Source organism: Pararge aegeria, chromosome 2 (assembly GCF_905163445.1).
Source record: "Pararge aegeria chromosome 2, ilParAegt1.1, whole genome shotgun sequence".
Taxonomy (NCBI): Eukaryota; Metazoa; Arthropoda; class Insecta; order Lepidoptera; family Nymphalidae; genus Pararge; species Pararge aegeria.
The window spans coordinates 6,396,106-6,417,439 of record NC_053181.1 but is presented as its reverse complement, the minus strand read 5'-3'; the positions used below and the strand labels follow the sequence as shown (position 1 = coordinate 6,417,439).

The 21,334-nt window shown below is 33.5% G+C and overlaps 2 protein-coding genes across 2 annotated transcripts; one reads left to right on the top strand and one right to left on the bottom strand.

The window, feature by feature from the left end:
• Positions 1-961: 961 nt before the first annotated feature.
• On the bottom strand, positions 962-9,236 carry LOC120629291. The gene is made up of 2 exons (XM_039898193.1): positions 9,153-9,236; positions 962-9,018 (listed from the first exon to the last, which is right to left on the bottom strand). The coding sequence occupies exon 2, from the start codon at positions 8,907-8,909 to the stop codon at positions 1,377-1,379; it is 7,533 nt and encodes a 2,510-aa protein (XP_039754127.1). The 5' UTR covers positions 8,910-9,018; positions 9,153-9,236; the 3' UTR covers positions 962-1,376.
• Positions 9,237-9,567: 331 nt separating this feature from the next.
• Positions 9,568-20,376, top strand: LOC120632520 (cleft lip and palate transmembrane protein 1-like protein). Its single transcript, XM_039902341.1, has 8 exons — positions 9,568-9,906; positions 10,025-10,214; positions 10,917-11,053; positions 11,863-12,145; positions 13,832-14,020; positions 15,388-15,599; positions 16,619-16,870; positions 18,107-20,376. Exons 1-8 carry the CDS (start codon positions 9,638-9,640, stop codon positions 18,198-18,200), a joined length of 1,626 nt encoding a protein of 541 aa, XP_039758275.1. The 5' UTR covers positions 9,568-9,637; the 3' UTR covers positions 18,201-20,376.
• The last annotated feature ends 958 nt before the right edge of the window (positions 20,377-21,334 follow it).

The window sequence follows — 21,334 nt, the reverse complement described above, 5'->3', positions numbered from 1 at the left end:
TGTGCTACAGAATTGGCACCGTGCGTATAGAGTTAAAGCAACTGTTCGTCGAGCGAAAGCAACTGGTACCCATGCTGTATGTAGTTTAAAACCTGGCAAAAGGATAACCGCCATTTTGTCGTTTGTCGATTTCAAAGCTTATTCGATAAAAGACATTAAAACCAAAAAACAAAAAAGGTAAAACACTTTACGAAAATACTGTTTCGGAAAAAATAAATGGCTTTCAAAATTTAAATTATTGAGATACCTTACTAATTTTTTGTTTTTAATGTCTTCTATTAAGTAATTCATCGATGTTTGGACATCGGTTGCAAAATCGAGAAAATACAGAATGGCGTATACGGCAAAGATTTCAAGTTTCACGTTTGCATAGCGCCTAAATTAAATTGGTACAAAGATACATAATATAAATTAACAATACATTAAATGATACCTATAATTTGTACTTTGAAAGTTTCTTTTTTTTGCCTACCTTTTCAAACGATACTTTAAAAGAGCTTAACATTAGGTGAGCAATTGCGACCATCACACACAGTGATGCCATAATAACATTACAATATATATTCTAGTTTTTTTAGTTAGATGTACTAAAAATGTGTGTTGATAACATATTCTCCATAAATCATTACATACTTTTCTAGTAAACCAATTCAGGCGTTAACACTAATATTTATGTTGCTTAATGTAATGTATTAGGTATAGATATAGTTTTATATATACATCATCTTATTTATTTACATAAGTATAATTTTTAGTTGTAAATAATAAATAATACTCAGTATGGCTATCGGAGCATGATAATAAACAATGTATATTATTTTAAGTTATTAACTTAACACAAATTTAATAAAAAAATGAAATAATTAATAAACTACATAATGGAATGATAGGATAAAATAACAATAATAAAATCGTTATAGACAAATTAACAAAAATACAGATCTTAACAAATTACTTTTAAATAAATATTAATTATAATATGGACAGTGCATCCTACTTTAAACAATATTTCTTTGATTTCTTTACATCACACTTTGAATTCATTTTGGTAAAGTTATTATCTAATATATAAATATATTTTTTTGATAGTGAACTTAATAAGGTAACTATATACTAGCTAAATATTTTATTAGCTAATTTGTGTATATGAAAGGTCTACTCTTAAGGCTGAAGACACAATATAAATAGTGTCAATTGCTATTACCTAATATTAATAGATCATCAGATTAGCCCTATTTGAAGACTCGGAGGAATGCAATAGACAAGGGATGAGACCATTTTGTGGTGGGATGTGTAGATAGGAACATGATAACGATCTTTTATAATGTAGGTAAACAAAGAACTGAAATACAAATACAATAGTTATATGTACCTATCTAATTAATATTTTTTAATCTGATAGTGTATTTTAAATTACCTTTTGTATCTGACTTTGGTTGAGATATAACAAAATTAGCATTATAAACTGATTTATATTTACGAAATTTCTCTAAGAGAACATAATTGTTTTTTCTATGACAAAAAACAGCCTTTGCCTTATTTTGAAGTGCCATTCTATCAACAAAGTTATTTTTCTCAAGAAAAACCCATGGTTGCCATTTGCGACCTGTTAAATCAGGGTTATAGGTTTCTTTAGTATTTGTAGTTTTACTACTAGCATAGTGGGCCCCATTTTCGTTTTTCTTGATTATTACTTTAGGGATCGAAGTTTTTCCTTTTTTGTTGATATCTCTATGCTTTTTAAAATTAATTTCATCAATACTCTTAAGAACGTCTTCAAATTTTGGTTTTTGTTTTTTATTTTTATCGTGATTTAGTTTTTTGACAGTACAGATATTTGAAAGGGCTACCTTTGGTTTTACTTTGGCTATCTTAAGTTGTTTTAATGTATGAAGACGATGCTGAGGTAAAGGCAGTTTAACTTTGAGATCATAAGTTGTTTCTTTTAAGGGTGGAATGTATTTTTGAGCTGCTTTTGTAATCAATGTTCGAGATGAAAAATTTGAACTGTATTTTCGATACTCCCCTTTTTCAGTTAGCTTATAACTTAATTTGTTTTGCGAATCAGTACTGACCTCATTTATTTGTGAAACCCTAGAACCATTACAGTTTGTTATTTTTAATAAGATAGAATTCTTTTCTTCTGAAGTTGTTGAAGACACTTCAGGAGAACTAGAACAAGAATAAATTAAATTTTCCTTTTGAAAATTTAACATTAATTGATCATTATTAGGTTTAGATGAATGAATTTTTAGTTTATCTTCTTGTTCTTCAGTACAAAATTCTTTGAAATTGCATTCCTTATTGTGAATTAGGTTTTGATTACATTGTTTAGAGTTAAGGGATACATTTTCTGACATATTTTCTTTATTACCAACGACTTCGTAAGAAGATTTTCCGGTTTCGGAAATGCCAGTGTCATTATCATGAGCTTTGCATGGTTCTATACAATTCTCAATAATAGCATCAATACATTCTTTTGGATCTTGAGATTCAATATGGTAAAGCGTTTTATTAACATTCATCTGTGGTGTCCTATACAAAGTTTCGATCAATTCGCTATTATCATTACACATACTGTGGCCGTAAATACTTTTGATTTTGTCTATATGATGATCACTATCAAAGAACACGGTGGATTCTTCATCAATAATTTTCGGATCTGAAAATTTTACTTTTTTTGGCGATGGCTGGACATCAATAATAATATTCTCAGCAACATCTTCACTAAACACTGTCTCTATGCAGGCAACATCCTCAACCCACGAATCTTCAATAGACCTTTCTTCAATATGTTGAAACGTATTAGAGTATTCACAAATTTGATTTGGCTCATCTGTGATTGAATCATTTCCTAAATTAAGATTTATTTCGCAGTTTATTGACTCTATACTTGTTAGAAACTCTTCAGTACTTTCAGTAAAACAAATTTTATCTCGATCATCATGTTCCTCGGCTAAAATTAAATCATTTTCTATGACAATATAAACATTATCTTCGTTATAAAATGTAGATATGGAATTTCTTCGATTAGTTTGAAAGATATTGCAAATATCTTCGCCTATAATATGAGAATCTAAAATGCTTTGCTCTCCGATCATATACTTCTTCCGCTTGCAAGCTTGCACCAAATTTATATCGTCATTATCCTTATATGATTCTAAAGCTGATTCAGATAACGATCTTTTAGAAATTTTTCGCGGTTTAACAATAGCGGTATCATTTAAAACTGGAGGAATTTTGTAAAAATCGTTTTTAATATTTTTAAATTTGTCATTTATATTATCACTATCGTGTAAAATATCTTGATTTTCGTGACACTCATGCGGCGAAACTTTATTTGTAACAAACCTGTCATGGTTATTTGACAAGTCCGCTTCTTTATTTATAGCATTCAATTCATAGCGTAACTTAAATTCTTCAATATCATTTTGTGGCATAACTACTTTATCGTTTTGATGGAATAAGTAATCAATTTTATCTTTGTCAAAATTATCTTCTTGATTAAAATTTTTGTTTTTAATTGATTCGCAAACTCCTTCAGTAAACATTAAAAGTTTCTGAAACCAAGGAGAGAAAAGTTCTTTTTTACAATACGTTCGCTCATTGTGTACATAGTCTAAATTATGTTGGGTCGCGTATGAATTTACATAGGTTTTACAAGACTGTGTAATTACTTCATTTTTTATGGTCAACGATTTGGTTTCATCCTTAATCACAGAATGACTATCCTTGTATTTGAAACAATTGTCCATATCTGGTCCAACATTTGAGCTATGTTTATCCAATTCCAATTCTTTGTCGATATTATTATCTTGTCGCTCTATCATTTTATTTAATTCCGTTGTTTTAACAGTAGAACTTTCTTGAGTATGTTCATTACTAAGGCTAAAAAATGGTTCTAGATTTTTTATAGGGTCGGATAAACACTCTGAATCCGTTATAGCTACATTCGCTTCAAAATCCGTCTGTATATTACCATCCAACTCTATTCCTTGACTATACTCCTTAATATTAACTGTTAAATTTTCGCCAATTATTTTGTTATTTGAAGGAAAAGAATTCTTAACGGGTTCAATAGCATTAACGTCAGCTATATCAGATAAAAATTTAGATTCAACTGTATTAATGTCTGTTTCATTCTTAAGTTCTGCATTGTTATCAGAATGATTTTCAAAAGAATTTATATTTTTGTTTATTAAACAAGAGTCTTCAACGGTAATAGATTCTATGCAATATTTATCACATAAGCAATCGGGTATTACTGGATCTAAATTTGTATGTAAATTTCTATTGGGATATCTGTCTTTATCCGTTTCATGCCTATATTCAGCAATTATTTCGTCAGGTATTTCACCCGATATCTTTGCCTTAATAGCATGTATTTCAGTTTTACCAGATAAACACTCAGACTCATCGACATCCATGTCTATTTCGTGATTTTTTTCTCGTATTGTTGCAGATATTTCTCCTTTAGGTTCTAAAAGTTCAACAAAAGATTTCTTTATATTTTCCGTCTCATCTATAAGAAAATGTGTTTCATTTTTAAGATCACACGTTCTGAAAACAGATTCATTAGGTAAACTTTCAGCTGTAGGTGTATCCAGTTTTGTCCCACAGCCAATCTGAGCCGACTCATGTTTAGAGTCTAGTGTCACTAAACACGTTATAGCAGGAAAAACTGTTTCATTACATTTATTTATAACACTATTATCAGATAAACATTCCAACGCAGATATACCAATTTTTATTTCACTGTCTTGATTTGGTATTACTTCAGATAAGTTAAACATAGATTCTGGGTCACATCTTGCTGTAATTGTGAGATTTGGTTCATTTTTAACGTAGTCAATTTCTAACGAGGTACTAGACATATTATCAGATGTATTCATCATTTTTGTTTCAGGGTCTTGTTGACTTACTACTGTGGCTAACTCTTCCTCAGTTAATTCATTTTTAATATCAATTGCCTTGGGTACACTGGTGACTGATTGGTCAATGTCAGTTATGTAATTTTTTTCTAAAACTACACCAATTTTTTTATAAGTTTCACTAACAAGCAAAACATTTGATTTATTTTCTGTCATCTCTTCATTATTTTTTTGGGAATTGTCTGAGTTAGCCTCAGAATCTTCAGTGATGTTACTTTTAGCCGTGTGGTATGACATGCCACTTTCGTTGTTCAAATTTACAATATCCTGGCTAGATATATCCTTTAAAACATCTTGTATATCTTGTTTCTGTGTAACATCCATACTATAATTATTTTCAAAATAAGCATCGCAAGATTTCGCATCAAATGACATTTCAAGCACCATATCATCACCACCAGAAATGATTTCATTTTGTTTTCCTTTCTCAAATTCGTCACGATTATATTGTTCTCCATAATCCGTATCAGAATTTACAGACCTGAATATACCAGCTCTTTTGCTTTCATTATCCGATTCAGGTTTATCTTTTTCAACATACATTTTTTGATTTGAGTGTATTCTATCTATTGAATTTTGATACAAATATTCTTCTTTTGATTCCTGGCATTCACTGTTGATATTTGTAATGCTAGGAAAAGACGATTCTATAGTTTTTGTATTCTCGGAACTTGTAACTTTTTCAGGTATTTCCCGTTCAGGTGTGGTCAATTTCTTTATGACTAATACATTATATTCCTCATTTTCTTCATTAACTTTCGGTGACTTCTCTGGCACTTTTATGAGTCCATCATATTGGTTTTCAGTAATTTCTTGGCTTGTATTTTGCTTATCATTTTCATATTCATCAGTTATTTTAAATGGTGAATTTTCACTTTGAGATCCAGTAAGGACTTCTGCACAAGGAATACTATTATTGTTTGTTGGCGCATTCTGTAGTTTACTACCGCAAGATATATGATTCTCTACATTTAATTCTGCTTCGTCAAATCCTTCGAGCTGCGGTAAGTTTTGATTTCCATCAATTGAATTTAAATACCTTACAGCTGTTTCATCTTCAGATCTGCTTAGGCTAAAATCGATTGCAGTTTCAGTAGATAAATCACGTTTTTCATCATTTTTTTCATATTTTAAATAAGAATACGATTGCTTCGCATCTTCTTGATATTTAATATCACTGTTCGAATCACTACTTATTTTCAAAGAGTCATTATAATGTGACTTCATAGTATCTGGATTTTTTATTATTACACTATCTATTCTTTGTAACACTCTTATTGATTCACCAGTCTTCGTGAGTATCATATCTTGGTTCGGTATGTTACGTGAGCTAGTGAGTTCACTTTTTCTACCTTTTCTATATTTACTTAGTTTAGAAAATTCTTTATCTCCCACAGAAGCCAATTGACGAGATAAATTGTTTTGTTGGGAATCGTTTTTTACTTCATGGGACAAACATTTATGTGTTGTGTCTAATCCTATATTTAATAAATTTTGTACAGCTGGTGTAAAATTAGATTCCATTTGGTTTGCTTTAATAAATTGTTGATTAATTTCCGGAAAATTAAGTTCAATGTCATTATCAAGCTGCGGTAATGAAGCTAAACATAAGCCAGCATTACTTTCCAGATCTTGCATACTATAGTTACTTGTCTTTAATGAACCTTTGGACGAATATTGTTCACTCATCATTTTACAACTTGCTACTTTGATTTCATCATTAACTGTGTTCTGCGATTTTTTATTCTCAGTTCTTATTAAATTGGGTGACTTGGTCATAATTGGATTTGCAACTTTTTCAATCATTCTCTCACCAAGTATATTTTGTACTGGTGCAGCTAGTTCTACATTTAACATTTCTGGACTACATGGTTTTATTTCAAAATTACATCCAACTTCTTTATGAATAACTGACTGACTTATTTTTGCTTCCACATCTAAGGGTGACACTGGACGCGGCAAGTTGCTTATGATTCCTTTATCTATCACGCTTTTTGGAAATGAACTATACTCTCTTGATTTGCTAAAATTATTAACATGTGGTGCTTCTAAGAGTTCTTCATATTGATTTAAAATTTCTAAACTGTTATAACCTTTAATATTTTCTGGTAACTTTGATATTTTTTGAATATGGTCATATTTACCAAGCTCTTCACATGGTACAGTAACTGATCCAAGCACATAAAGTTGTTCCTGATTGTTGATAATTTCATTTTGAGAAAGTTTTTTGGTATGATTTTGAGTTGCAGCCTCTTTATTAGCTTCACTGACTTCTTCATCACCTTCATTCCACATTTGTAAGAATTGTCTGACATCAAGATTCTTTTTATTTGAAGAGCTAATTCTATTTTTGGAATTTTGTATAGGACCATTAGGATGAAATGAGCTTCGAAACATATCATAGTTATTGTAAGTGTGTCTTCTATAAAGTTCATTATGTGATATTGGCATGTTGGCAGAATCTAAACTTCTTATGCTTGCTGTGGATGATTGACTCACATATCCACAATCTTCTTGAGATGTTCCTATAGTGTGTATAGTCTCATTGCTTGTATTTGAGTCAGATGAAGATATAGTGTTTGGTGAAAATTGCAAAGGTAGCCTTTGCAATGAATGATTTACATGATCAAACATCCTAAAGTTGGGGTTATAATCATAAGGTTTTAAAGGAGTATTATCTTTTCTGTAAATTGAGTGTTGAGGCACTGGATGGATGTTTACTGTTGAGTGGGTTGGTAATAAAATTTCACCTCTCATAGCTTGAGAATGGTTCATGTCAGTGTAATAAATATTTTCTGGTACAGGATAATTTTTGTTTCTAGATTCAAGGTTAAGATAAACTTTATTATTGTTTTCAAATTGCATTTTATTAACATTCATAGACTTAGAAGAGGCATCTGAATATGTCTTGGTTTGCATACAGTTCCCTGGTATTGGCCCATAAGGTGGAGGCACAACTTGATTATGTAATGCATTAAAATTAGATTGTGGATTGTGGGCCCTGTGATAACCATCAACAAAAGGTTCATGTATCCTCCTGTCTAAATATTTAAATGGAACTGAGGGATACACTGGATATGGGTGTCCATGAATTGTTTTCTGCAAGTCATATTTATGGGGTGGGATTGAGGCAGGTGGATGGAATGTACTAGGGTAATTACTAATATAATCATACCTTGGTTGTTGTTGCTTTTCTTTTCCAGTTGGATATGGTTTAAACCGAATGTTAGCATCCTGATATAAGCGTTCAGAATAAACTTGAGCACTTTCTTCATGCAGAGGCCTGTGTGGTCGGATCATTGTCATTGGTCTAGGACCAGCGCAACTGGGAAAATCTTGGTACTGATAAAACTCTGGAGCACCATAGGGCCTCAGAGACCGGACATTGACATTGCCAGGCCACCCATAGGGTGGAGGCATATTCCTAGTATAAGAGGGATTCACATTAGACATTGGAATGTCAGGATTCCTAGCACTTTTGTGTTCACTGTTCACAGAATTTATATTATAAGGCACATCACAGAACTTAGCCTCTTGAGGCATGTTAAGTTTAGTATTTTTTAAGCTGGACTCATCACTACTTTTCATGGAACTATACGTAGGTGGAACCATTATCCGCTGCATGTTTTCTTGGAATGTTTGTCTTGGCGATATATTTCTGGTAGGCTGGTAGTCAGATACTTTGCTAGGATAATCGGGTGGACGGCGATAAATATTTTCCGGGGGTGGCCATGCTTCTCCTGGCACCTTCTTTAAATACATAGTATCGTCAGGATTGGGAGGCAGCACTCGGTCGGGGCCTATTATAGCGCAGGGGCGCGCGGCCGTCGTGTCCACTTTACCCAACGAGTTTGACCCCACATCGTATGATTTACTTCTGCTTGAATGTACCGTTGGGCTGTTGAGGGCAAATTTAGTGCTGCCATCACTAACGCTTGTACTCACAGATGAGGTCGTGCCTAATTCTTTATGGTCCATGGCCACCTGTTTCGGGAGGTGTTAGATGCTGACTCTTTACCATTGTTTTATTCTTGAGCGATATTCGTAATCAACTAATCTCCGGGCATTAGAAATAGGGTCGCCCATCCTGAAATATAAACAAAATATCAAACATCTTCAATGACAACTGTCAAAACACTGCCACATAGTACTGTGAGTGAAACTAAAACTGAGTTTTAATTAATTGCAACCGCGAATACATCAATGGCGTAACAAACTTACCCTACATTTCCCTAATTTTCCAAAACATCAATATTATTTCCTTGGAGACACCGATTTAATAGTAACGTTCCTAACTTCCTACGCCGTCCACTTTGTAAAATTAACAGTGTTGTTTACCTAAAAAATAGGATTGACCATTTTATTTATTGCAATATTTAAAACAAAATTGCTAACACAAAACTAAAAGAATTGCAAGTGCAAACATAAAGAGCAGAACAATATGGTTCTCTGGCATAAAAGATCATTGAAATCATCAATCACTTAATAATATAAAATATCTCGGAATAAGAATTGAGCATATTCTTTTACCTGTGATCGGTATTGATATTCTATGGCTATACTATAGACAAAATGTGTCAAAAATGTCAAAAAATGCGTCAAATAAATGTCAAACTTATCAATTAAATTTCGGTGATCGTTCGTGGTTCAGAATCAGATTAAAATTTAAATAATTTTCCTAAAAGTGTACTTTAATAACTAAAGTTATGAAATACATTTCAGTGTCCTTGATAATATCTTTAATTTTTGCCGTTTACGTGATTAATACGATATGGACTTTAGCTGAAATCTTCATACCGCCGGAATGTAGTCGTGGCGACCGATGTTTAAGTAATTATTTAGCTTTAAATCCAGTGCAGCATTTAGTGCTGTATACTTCAGTTAAGGAACATCCTTATAGAAATGGAATGTACGAAGGATCGGTAAACAAAGTGCATACTTCCCTTAAATTTGACTACCTTAATCCAGCAACAATGTGAGTGCTAATTTCTTATAATTATAATAGGAATTAAATTATAAATAAAGCTACTGTAAAGTTTTATCAATTTTACTATTAATATTACACACAATCAATTCTACTTTTACTATTACAGGACTGTGACATTAAAAATACCTCGTAAGACCCGCAATAATGGAACTTTATTCATGCATGCGGTTCTGCTGGATGAGCGGAGACTTTATGATGACTTTATAGATATTTTTCGCTCAGAGTCTGTACATACATTATCGTTAATCACACACACTGAGCCCCAAGCAGCAACATTTAACCTGCTACAGTCAAATGTGAGTGATTAGATCATAATCTCATATATATGTAGCTAGTACTACTGTATGTAAATATTGAACAAATATAATTTTTATTACATTATTTGAAATATTTTCTTATAGAGTATTATATTAATATCTGCCAATCATTAGTGGGCAAGCAAGAATTAGTTTAGCATTAGTTGGCAGATGTTAATAACCGATTGTTGGTTGCTAAACATTTCATATTAAACTATATATAATATTTATAGAAGTCTTTAATACTTTATCGTTTAAAGTCTACTTTCAAAGCTTCTACAGCTGGGCTGTGGGTTGACTATACACAAATGTCACTAAAGAAATTTTTTGTTCAGTATAACAAAAGTTCAGAATACTGTTGGGCTTGCTACCGATGTTTTCAGTGTCACAGATGTTATGCTCTTACATGTGACGCTCAGGAATAAACCAATGATTTTAAAGAAAAATTCTTCATCCTACCTGACAAGGCTGTGGTTGAACAGTATATTGAACATGTTAACAGGAAAGTTTGGCTCACCTTTCATTGATCACTGAATTTTGGTGCTTGAACGGTAACCCTAACTTTGTCTACTTAACTTACATCATATAAGTTAATAAGTTGTATTACTAACAAATGGGCCTTAGTTGTTATAATAAATAAATGTGTTACTTACACTATTTCTAACATTAATAAAATTAACCCTATGTATTTGTATTTTACAGAGTAAAGGAGAGGAGAAAACAGACAAAAGTGTGAAGCCATATGCACATATTGCCACAGTAGCACCCCTGTCTATTCTGATTGATAACTTAAATTTACCTGTGAGCAAAATACCAAGTGAATTGTATCCATATTTGAGGTAAACTTTTGTGAATGTCATTTTCGTAAGAATATAGGAAATATTTGGATTGACCGATTGATCTTGAAATAGACCCTAAATAAAGTTATAAACCATTAGTTTCTGAGCTGTATTGTTCACTCCAGGTATAGATCCTGAATTCACCATTCCTTATATTTACTTTTAAGACAGATAGACCAACACAGAGTTTTAACAACTTAGATGTGGTAAGCTTATTTATGGTTAATTAGTTGTTTCCCACATTCTTCATCTGTAAGTAGTACAGTTTTTTCAAACCCAGGGAACTGTTTGATTTCCAGGTTTAAAAAGTAGCATATGTTACTGTCTTGTCCTTGTAACTTTATGCCAAAAATCTAGTTAACCGCTTAGTTAGGGTGTTAAGGTAGGGCAAACAAACAAATACGATTATTGTCTGACTAAATAAATTATTGCTAATACACTACTAGTTACTAGATCTATTAATTTATTATGTGATATTTATTCCTAAAAAAAATCATAAAACTTTGTGACACCAGCGCGCTTAGTCAGGCTGTTCTTGGACATAGGCCGGTCTCTGGCTATTCTGCGCCATCCTTTTGGCAGGTCATCTTTCAACCTTTTTGTGGCTATCCTTTTTTCCTCTTGCCATCTCTAGGGTACCAAATATAATGTATTTAGTCCATTTTTATTTATAATATTACATAAAATATTAATCTGTCAAGTGAAACAAACATAGAATTTTAAAATTTGCTTTAATTTTAAGCAAAGAAGTCCTATAGTGGTGGTTTGTTTGTTGAAGTGTTCATAATGACATAAGTTTTTTCTTGCAGAGTCCGAGATGAAAAATTTCTTCCAATCATCCAGCACAATGTATTAAAATCTAGAATTTCTCATTTACAAATGTTAAATAGCAGTACATCAGAAGTTAATGTGACAGTAAGCGTATCGCCTGCATCATATGGTTCTTTACGCTTAGCCATTCATGTGCGTTTGGCATTGGAGCATTTTCACGTCCTGGGCTTCAGTGATAAGGATGTAGATGATGTCAAGGGAATATTTGCAGACACAAATTTGTACTTGCTCTCAGCTACTGTTTTAATCGCAAGTTGTCATGTAAGTTACTTATCATTATCATCATCTTGCTTATCTGCCTGCTGAAATCCGTGGAGGTAGTTCCCTTCCGACATTTAAGAGTCGTCTGAAGGACTACTACCTCTCTTTGAGTGATGGAATTTGAAGTAGATTCTTTATATTTCTTTCTTTTAAATTGTGTGTTAAAATCTACTTATATATGTAATATTTGTTATATATTTATATATTACATATATTTATTTAAATTATATATGTATTTGTATCTTTACATTTTGGTATATCTATCAACACTCTTGGCACTATCCCGTACTCTAGCTGTAAGTCCTATCTGCAAAGGTTGCCTGTAAGAGATTGCTTGCAGCAATAAGGCAGCCTTTGCATGTCCTACTCCTATACTCCTTACTTTTTCTTCTCCTGTATGTTATATGTGCAATAAAGTTTTTCTTCTTCTTCTTCATATTTTATTTAAGTTAATGCCTTACATATGGGCATGAAAGTGGTGATAGCCCTAAAATATCACTTGCTTACATGGTGAAGGGAAACACTGTGAGGAAACCTGCATGCCTGGGAATTTTCCATAAAATTCTCAAAAGTTTGCAAAGTCCAACAACCTGTACTAGCCAGCGAGGTTGGCTACCCCCCTTCTCACTGTGGGGTAAGAATCGTGCCTTGTAGTGGGCTGGCAATAGGTTTTTATGATTATAGCATGCTGAGCGTGATTTGGGGTTGTCCTTTGAGGAGATCCATTCCCTTTTATCTTTTATATATCATTTTTCACTTATAAAAAAAATTCATATTAGTTTATCCATGAAACATACAATATATTTTGTATGTTTTGACGGCCGATTCGCGCAGTACGCAGCGACCCTACTTACTGAGTGGCCGTGGGTTCGATTCCCACAACTGGCAAGTGTTAGTGTGTTGAACATGAATGTTTTTTAGTGTCTGGGTGTTTATATGTATATTGTAATTATATATGTATATTATTCATAAAAAAATTCATCAGTCATCTTAGTACTAATAACACCAGCAACGCTTACTTTTGGGCTAGATGTGTGTATCTATAAAATATATAATCTGTATGTAAAATATATATTTAGTGTATATTTATATTTTTACTAGGTGTTGCCCGCGACTTCGTCTGCGTTTGATTTTGTTTTTAAAGTATTCAGTATCGCTAAGCCTTAAATAAGTATAGTTGTATATACATATAACATGTAACTATCAATTAATTATAGACAAATAATTTGCAATAAAATAAAATTGTGACTTTACTTAAAGATCTAAGCTATCCTATCTCTTAAGTTAAACCAGACTGCTTACGGTGTGCCAATTTAATTTAAAATCGGTTCAGTAGTTTAGGAGTCCATCGCGGACAAACATCGTGACAGGAGATTTATATATATTAAGATAGTATATTTTTATGTATCTTGTATGCATGTCAAAAATCAAGAGCATATAGAAGTTTAGTTACAGTAATCATGATAGTGAAAAACTTGTTACCCAACTTCTTCCTGGAATCACTCGTCATCATTATCAACTCATTACCTTGGCTGAGTTTAGGTTGTAGTCAACCACGGTAGGGAAAAGCGGGTTAACTTCACACACCTTTGAGTACATTATGGAGAACTCTCAGGCATGCAGGTTTCGACACTATGTTTTCTTCACCATTAAAGCGAGTGATTAAATAGTTTTTTTTTTTTACAGTTGCTATTTGACTTCTTGGCATTCAAGAATGACGTTTCGTTTTGGCGCCGCAAGAGTTCGTTTGCTGGATTGTCGGCTCGGACCGTGTTCTGGCGTGCTTTCTCTCAGCTTGTCATCTTCTTTTACCTCCTGGATGAGCAGACGTCATTGTTGGTGCTGGTACCAGCTAGTATTAGTGCTGTCATAGAGGTACGGATGACGATTGCAATGCCAATGCATTGGCATTAGTCCTAGTTGTTTGAGTCTTCAGTGGGTATTTTGGCATATTTTCTTTAGTAAATTCCACATACACTTCCTGGAAATGAGAAGTGGTTCTTTCTCACTTAAAAGCAACTCCCATTGTTAAAAAATATTTTTTTTAATTGTCCATAGCAATGGGCAGGTTAATACTTAAAATCAAAGATAAAGAGAGTTCTGCCTTAGCGAGAGAGAGAGAGAGCTGTGCTTATTAAAAGGTCTTTATGTTTTCATTTTCAGTTAATGTATTGAAACTATCCCTTGTTACACATTATGCATAATCACATAAAAAAAATATTCACTGGGTAAATTACTACTACTGGTTTGCTAGTATTAAATAATACTAGCTGACCCATGCAACTTCATTGCACCAAATCGGTTATTAAAATACAAATAAAATAACATTTTCTAAAAATGAATCCTAGCTAGATTGATTTATCGCCCCCGAAACCCGCGTATACTAAATTTCATGAAAATCGTTGGAGCCGATTCCGAGATTCCGATTATATATATATATGTACAAGAATTGCTTGTTTAAAGATATAAGATTGATAGTTTATATTTAATTAAAAGAACAATGCTTACTTTTATTCTGGACTTTAAGATCCCGTATCCTGATATATGTACCACGATATATCTATCGATATGTGTAAACTTTTTTTTTTTATAATAACAATTATCAGATTAACATTTAACCGAACAATTATATGACCCACGTGATGGTAAGTGGAAAATCATCGCATACAAATAGCAACACTTCACAGGGCATGCAAGGAACCCATCCTACAACGTGTTGCCCCGTGTCCATCAACCAAAAGCGAAGCCTAATGTGTCTGTAATTACACCGGCAACCTCGTCCTTCAGACCGGAGCACAATGCAAAAATGCTGCTAAGCGGCATAGATATATTATGTATTATTTTATTTGTGTAATCTAGTTTAAGTATTAGTATGTAGTTATTTGTATGTATTTTTTTTAAATATGCACAACCTGCACTATGTTATCCTTTTGTTTTCCTTATCCTAAGGTTGCCTGGAAAAGATCGCTTCAAAGCGATAAGGCCGCCTTTTGTATACTTCTTCTGTCTGTGTTTTCTTTTATTCTTCTAAGAGTATAAATAAAACTAACATTTTGTAAATTTATTCTTTAAAATAATTGTTTTATAAATATAACCTAAAATAAACTATTTAAAAGTAAATAAAATCTAAAACGTCCTCGAAACCACCGCAGCGAGGCAATAAATAAAATAAATAAATAAATAAGCATGGTGGTAGAACTTCCCCGGACGAGCTCTGTCACAAAAAGCTCAACTTCTTTCAGCTGTGGAAAGTGACGAAGGTGCTCCACTTGCGAATTCTGTTCCCCGGATGGCGCGTGTGGCGCATGCGCGTTTGCCGCGACGGGGGCGCGGACGCTGGCGAGCGGAGCACCGAGCGGGCTGATGCGGAAGCCATGCGATACCTCTCCATGCTCCTCTACCCCTTGTGCATTGCCGGTGCTATCTACTCGCTGCTCTACGTCGCTCATAAGAGGTAAGTTTAGGATATCTATCTAATAAGCATAATCATCTTCATCATCTTTGTACTTGCGTGAGGGCATTGAAAGTGCCCACTTATAACTCAATTTTTTTTGTCATTTGCAGTTTTTGCCGCGCGACAATTGCATACTCTTCCACACAATATTATTTGTGATAACCCATCCCCAAGTGTGTTTCAGTAAAGGCTGAAGCATTCTCTATATTATAAGTTTATTAGTATATATCTTTCTTTCTGTATTTCATATAATATTGTATGTATTTATACATTATAGTTGTCCCGCTTGTGCTTTCTGAGGCCAAGGCTGTGGGTTCGATTACCACAAATGGAGAATGTTTGTGCGATAAACATGAATGTTTTGCAACGTTTCGGCGTTTATTTATATATTATAAGTATTTATGTGTATTATTAACAAAAAAATATTTATCAGTCATTTTTGTACCCCTAACACAAGCTGACTTTGGGGCTAGATGGCGATGTGTGTCGTAATTCGTCATCATCATCATCACATCAACCCGTTACCAGCTCACTACAGAGCACAGGTCTCCTTCCACAATGAGAACAGGTTGAGTTCACCACGCTGGCTCAGTGCGGAATGGTGGACTCTACACTCTTTTGAGAACATTATGTAGAGCTCTCAGGCATGCAGGTTTCCTCACAATGTATTTCTTCACCGTTGAAGCAAGTGATATTTTATTTTAATTTATTTTAATTACTTAAATCGCACATATAAACTTATAAAACTTAGAGGCTTCGGCTTAGAACTTAGAGGGGATTCGAACTCGGCCCCCCGAATGCGAAGTCGAGCTCCTACCCAATGCATGGCGTTTTGGCACCGCGTAGTATTTATTTATTTATTATTATGGATTAACTCTTCCGCGTGGAGAGTAATTTAGTTCAGCAGTGGACGGCTAAAGGCTATTTATAAATTGATTGTATTCAAATGCCTAGAATCTATGCGCCTATTAGAATGAAGAATTATTTGACTTGACTTTGACCTGTCTCCGTCTTAACAGCTGGTATTCGTGGGCGTTGAAGAGCGTCGTGAACGGCGTATACGCGTTCGGCTTCCTATTCATGTTGCCGCAACTATTCGTGAACTATCGCTTGCGCTCCGTGGCGGCGCTGCCTTGGCGGGCCTTCATGTACAAGGCGTTCAACACTTTCATCGACGACGTGTTCGCTTTCGTCATCACCATGCCCACCGCCCACCGAGTCGCCTGCTTCCGAGACGACCTGGTGTTCCTCGTATACTTGTACCAGAGATGGTGAGTGCCCTACCAATACCACATAATACCCATCCCACGCAGAAGACATGAAGTATAAAGTCGTAGTATATTTATTTATGTATATTATTCATAAAAAATAATTATCAGTCATCTTTCTAACCTAACCTAACACAAGCTACGCTGACTTTGGGGGCTAGATGGCGATATGTGTCATTATCATATCAAACCATGACAGGCCGACTACAGAGTTAAGGCCGTAGTTCACCGCGCTGTATATTGGTAGACATCAAACACCTTTGGGAGACATTATGGAGAACTCTCAGGTATGCAGGTTTCCTCACGATGTTTTCTTAGAAAAGCTATAGGTGTGTACTGGGATTCGAACTCGCCCCCTCGAAAAGGAGTCCTACCCACTCGTCTATCACCGCTTGCACAATTATAAACACAATTCTTAATACCACATAATAAACATTGTAAAAAGAGTTCAAGGGATCGACTAGCGCAGTAGACAAGTAGACAGTGTTTGATACCACATAATTCATATTGTATTACGTATAAAGAATTGTTAAGATCGACCTGCCCAGTAGACAGTGTTTAATACCACATAATATACATCGCATCATGTAAAAAGAGTTCTAAGGATCGACCTGCGCAGTATACATTATTTGCTTCCACATAATACACTGCACCATGTAGAAAGAGTTCTTAAGATCGACCTGCCCAGAACACAGTGTTTAATACCACATAATATATATCGCATCATGTAAAAAGACTTTTTAAGGATCGACCCGCAGATAACACATTGTTTTATACCACATAGTAGACATTGCATCACGTAAAAAGAGTTCTATAGATCAACCTGCGCAGTAGACAAATTTTACTAAGGGGAAACTGTCAATTAGTTCCGCGTAGAAGGCGCCGATTATTTGTTACAAACTAACTTTCAATCTCCTTAGAATCTGTTTTAAGTATATAACACAGTGGATCGTACATTGCAACAATATGTTACCTAATAAATTTTAATGGAAAAAAACTAAAAATTGTATCAAACAATTCACGCCTCAAACACTTCAACTGACAGCACCTTTAAAATGATCCGCCATTGTGTGATAAAACACTTAATAACTATTTCCACGTTATTACACGTTCATTTATAGGGCCTAAGATGTAGGGCCGTAGGGAGACATGCAGTAGAATTCAAATTATAAAAATAAGGAATATAATGGAGAGTGCCAAAATCTCTTGTTTGTCATATTAATGTTAAACTCTTGCCAGGTTATACCCTGTGGACCAGTCTCGCGTGGACGTAGCGGCCAGTATGGATGAAAATCCTGAAGAGTTGCAGCCAATCAAGGATAAGGAAGAATAAATAAAACTCCATGATTCCGTAAAAGGCCGTTGTAATTTCTTTGATAAATTTATCGAGCGTGCTATGATTTATTGAGTAATAATATACCACATACTAGAGCAGTCCTATAACAACGTCGAACACTGTCTTGACGATATCTGTATTTAGAACGATATCAAAGTCGTCGAGGTATAGTATGTCTTTTTTATACTGGGTACTTTCCACTTGTAACCCAAAGCACCACAAAGTGTAGAACAGCAACGTTGGCAATGACGACTCTAATATGTGGTGTATAATTGGTCAAATATTTCTCCAATTCAGTGTCCCTGTTTGTCTATGGAGTCTATGCTTCGATGTATATAGATATGCCTAGTCAGTATGTGTTTATATAGCCCGCGTCAGAAAAGAAGTTATATCCATCTCATTCGTACCATATACGGGCGTGCGAATACATTATTTATCAACAAATAGGTACGTTAAAATATCGAAAAATGTGTAGTTAATAATGACTCCATTATATAACTCTTTACTGTACGTAATTGGAGAGTAAATTAATTAAGATTCTCCTTTTTTTAAGTCGACTAAATATTTAAAATAAAAAAAACGACGATATTTGCTTTCCTATCGGATCTTTTTTATGAGCGTTTTTAATATCTAAGAAGGCCTATCTATATACCTATATCGTATCATCTGGTATGCAATATTTTGTGAAGACTCATTTGACAGTTCTGTATTTAAACTGTCAATTTGACGATAAACATTTTGAATTGCGGGACTCGAATTATCTTCTCTCTTAATTAGCCTCTATCTGGTTTGGCTGCTCTAAAGAAAATAACAGCTTATGGGCGTTCAAACTTTATTTATGGAAGCTGGTATAGTAAGCCCACCGCAATTTAGATATTTGGTCATTTTTTTGTATGTATAATACAAACAAAAAATAACCAAATATCTTGTTTACGTAACAATGGGGATATTTTTTCCGTCTATGTGCCCATACATAACACTTTCATCGTGCGCCGTGATTTTGGAAAATAGTCAAAATGGCGCCGGGTCACTATGTTAGATCGGTTGAATTTCTTTTTTTCTTTATTTAAAGCGCCAAATTTGATATACGAGTGTCTCTGAAACCAATGTTATATTGAATTCGGTTATTCAAATTTTAGTTCCTTGGACACACGTATTACAGAGGGATACTTACAGTCAGTGATTAAGGAATATAAAGGAACTCCCTTAAGACACTATAGCTTGAGCTTACTAATTCACCATTAAAGTGACCACATTTTCTGAGTACAAAAAGTGGTTTGTGGAAATTGTGACACTCAAAAAAATCATTTGCAACAATGGAATGCACTAGATTAAGTCGTAATTTTAGTATTTACTGCATACAAGTTGACAAGCTTTTTTCTTAGTTATACCAGATCCTTTTCTTCCTAGTCATTGATTGGAGACAAAAGCAAAGTAAAAGTGGCCTGTCCAGTTGTAATGTTAGAGATCAGCGATGGGAGGAAATTACGGTGTTTTTTTTACCTATATTTTTGGTATCCGTCCAAATACCCTGGATTTTAAATCTTGGTTTTCTTATACAAGTAATTTTACAATAAATTAGTAGAAACGCATTTAATCAAATTATAATACAAAAAATTATTTGCTTTTAATATATTCTGAACAAGACGAGCTGTTTTGATACTTTCTTCCAATTATTTATTTATCGAAATAATAACAACGCCATGTTCCTTGTTTGAAGATAATATTGTTCTTGTTATTGTCTATGGTTACAATATAACAACTATTATTGTGCGTGAGTGCAATTATATATATAATATCTATAATATTCATTATCTGTAAAGAACATTGAGTAGTTATTTATTGATTATTTTATCTATGAAATACCTTGGGTAATTATTAACATTGTTTCTATTTTTGGTTTACGTTGTCATATAATTGTTCAGTTGGTAATTGTTTTAAGACACGTGACTTGATTCGGAATTGAGGCTTTAACATTAATAAAATAACTAAATCCATGTTTCCTAAATGTATTTTGTTTTACTATATGGTTTGTTTTAATAACATATATGGTTTGTTTTAACTTTTAGTTACGTTTTTGGCGTTGTCATGGGCTCCTGAAGCCTTGAATCTAGGAAAAAAAAAAGTTGAGTTTATGTAATTTATTTTTATCTGTTTTACTAGTGCAACGAAGATATTAATTGTTTTTACGCTCATCGTTGAATGATTTAATTTTATTACTGTTATTTTTAATTATTAAATCGATATTATTTACGCTATAACAATGTAAATTATAGTTTTAATATAAATGTGTACTACCTACAATGTGCTACGTTTTAATATTATATAAATTTAGGCTGGACTATGTTTGAAATTATAGTTAGGTTGAGAATATAAATAATGCTAACTTATTTTTATATTACTTCATTCACACACCTTCCTAACATAGGCTATGGATTTCGTATACAATGATGTATAGAAGCCAAATAGATAATAAATTAGAATTAGGTAACTTCACTTGTTCACTCATATATCTTATCGACATATTTACTCGCTGGAAGAATCGCTTCTAAAACTTGAGATTGTGCGTTTAAACAGACAAACATATAGCAAACTTCAGGTGTTTTATTATTATAGACAGATGTTCGTTATACCAACCGACGGCCAAAGAAAGGGGTTGCGTCAATTTCCTAACTTCAGGGGTGATATTAAGAAATTAACCATTAACGATCAACTTTTGACCCGATCCGGTAATCGAATCCAGGACCTCGTAGTAGAAGTAGTAATAACTAAACGAAACACTCAATTAAAGTGATATCGGCTTAAACTTAAAGCCACTGTATTTTGACTGCTTTCATTCGACTCCATTAAATTTAAAGTTTGTAATCTTTAAAAGTAATGCTAAGTTTTTTAAAACCTATTGTTCAATTGTGTCAATAAACGCCAAGCTTTATGAATTTATTTGATAAGAAAAAGTTGAGAAACTAAACCCGACTACCACTGTCTTCCTACATTCAAAAATGTATTACCGCGAAAGAGCAGTTAATTTTTCTTAGGATGATTTCAGAGAAATGTCATATAATATGTAAAGCGCATTTAGTTACTCAACTCTGCATTCCTATATGCGAAAACGATCCTGTGGCGTCTTTGGA